The sequence below is a fragment of the Gavialis gangeticus genome, unplaced genomic scaffold, assembly GCF_001723915.1.
Source record: "Gavialis gangeticus isolate Ggan-Ray unplaced genomic scaffold, GavGan_comp1, whole genome shotgun sequence".
Lineage (NCBI taxonomy): Eukaryota > Metazoa > Chordata > Crocodylia > Gavialidae > Gavialis > Gavialis gangeticus.
The window spans coordinates 68526725-68528559 of NW_017729033.1; the positions used below are offsets into that span (position 1 = coordinate 68526725).

General features: G+C 41.2%; 1 protein-coding gene across 1 annotated transcript in view; it reads right to left on the minus strand.

Moving 5' to 3' along the window:
• The window catches only part of TXK (TXK tyrosine kinase), a 34439-nt gene that overhangs the window by 9453 nt on the left and 23151 nt on the right, over positions 1-1835 (minus strand). Inside the window, exon 11 of the mRNA XM_019525859.1 lies at positions 555-619. Within this exon, the coding sequence (XP_019381404.1) occupies positions 555-619 (65 nt within the window). The remainder of the gene's footprint in view (positions 1-554; positions 620-1835) is intronic.

The following is a 1835-nucleotide window of genomic DNA, read 5'->3' on the forward strand; positions in this document are numbered from 1 at the left end:
TTTTCCAAGTCAGCATGATCTGACCTCCTGTCATTAACAGGAAACCCCCTCTGCTACTGCAAAAGCATGCGCGCGTCTTCCTGCCTCCTGCCCACGCTTCCTGTGTGGGTCTATGAATCTTTTCTGACCTATCTAGCCTATGTGGCTTTTAAAGGCCAGCTCCAATATATTAATGCTTTGGTTCTGCTGGTGGGATTTTCCACCTTCTATTTTGTGCATGGAAGTTGGGGGAATTATCTTCTCTCAGCTTCAACCAGCCCACTATCTTAAAATGCTCCCACCTGAATAAAGTGTCATTGAGGTTTATTAATGAACGTGCCACAGTCCTGATAGCAAATTGCTGATACCGTACCTGCGGCAATAGTTGATGCTGCTATAGTTTCATAATGAGACCTTTATACGTTCATCTAGAATTAATACATTTCTGTACAGATAAGTTCCCCAAACCATCATAGCAAACAATAAGATTAATCCAAGCCATAAGTATTATTGATTAAAAACATTTCAGTGGAGTTTAATATTAAATACAGCTATTATATAGAATTTCTGCTTACCTTGCCATTCCAAAGTCAGATATTTTAACTATGTGTTCAGCATTGACTAAACAGTTCCTTGCAGCCTGCAGGAAAACCAGAAACATGTTTGAAATCTGTCCTAAAGCATCCTGATAAAAATGCAAAAACAATTATTCAGAAAAGGTTCATGTGCTTAAATGTTCTCAATGTGTACCTCAAAATACAATCAAATGAAAGCAAAGCTAATGCTTCAAGTCACTGAACTATTTTTATACTACTAATAATGATGTTTACATTTATGTAACACTTGTCAGACCAGCGACATTTACAGTATATTTCACTTACAAAGAAAATGCACTGTGCAGAATCTATTCAAACTGAAATTTGTATTGAACACCAGAGTTAGTACCTTATTCTGAATGTGAAAAAAAATTATAGCCGCAGGTGAACAGGAGTCAGGAATTTATGCTTTACCCCTTAGGTATTGGAGCCATGACCACGGACTTGACTATATCCCTTCTTTCTAATTTCAGAGTGAGCAAGCCTTAGGATGAACAATTTGCCTGACACTTATTGCACACAATGCAAAGCAAATGGGTAAAAGTTCAAAGGATCTCTCCTCATTTTTGCAAGCAGCCAATAAAGGAAGAAGTGTAAAAAGGAAGAGGTTTCCTACCAGTAGCCAGATAGCACTGAGTCAAAAATAAGGTGGAAACAGAGAATAAATGTCCCCCTCCTGCTCCCTCTCAGCCTAGAAGGGATGATGATGATGGAGGAGGAGAACAATTCATTAATCTCAGCATCTGGAGAAAATTAATCTTAGATCTCGGAGAAAATCATCGAGGAGCACATCTGTGGGGGGCCAGCAGGGGAGATGATGCTCAGGGACAACCAGCATAGGTTCATCAAAGACAGGTCCTGCCTGACCAACCTGATTGCCTTTTATGACCAGGTAACTAAATCCTTGGATGATGGTGTCGCTGTGGACATAGTCTTTCTAGACTTTAAGAAGGCCTTTGACACTGTCTCTCACCCCATCCTCATTAGTCCTTGGGCCCGCACTGTTTAACATCTTCATCAGTGACTTGGACGAGGGGGTTGAAAGCACATTGTCCAAGTTTGCTGATGACACTAAGATGTGGGGCGAGGTGGGAACACTTGAAGGGAGAGAGAGGCTGCAACTAGATTTAGACAGACTACAAAAGTGGGCAGATGAGAATAGGATGGGGTTCAACGTAGACAAATGCAAGGTGCTGCACCTTGGAAGAAGGAATCCACAGCATACATAAAGGCTGGGGAGTTCCCCTCTTGAAAGCACAG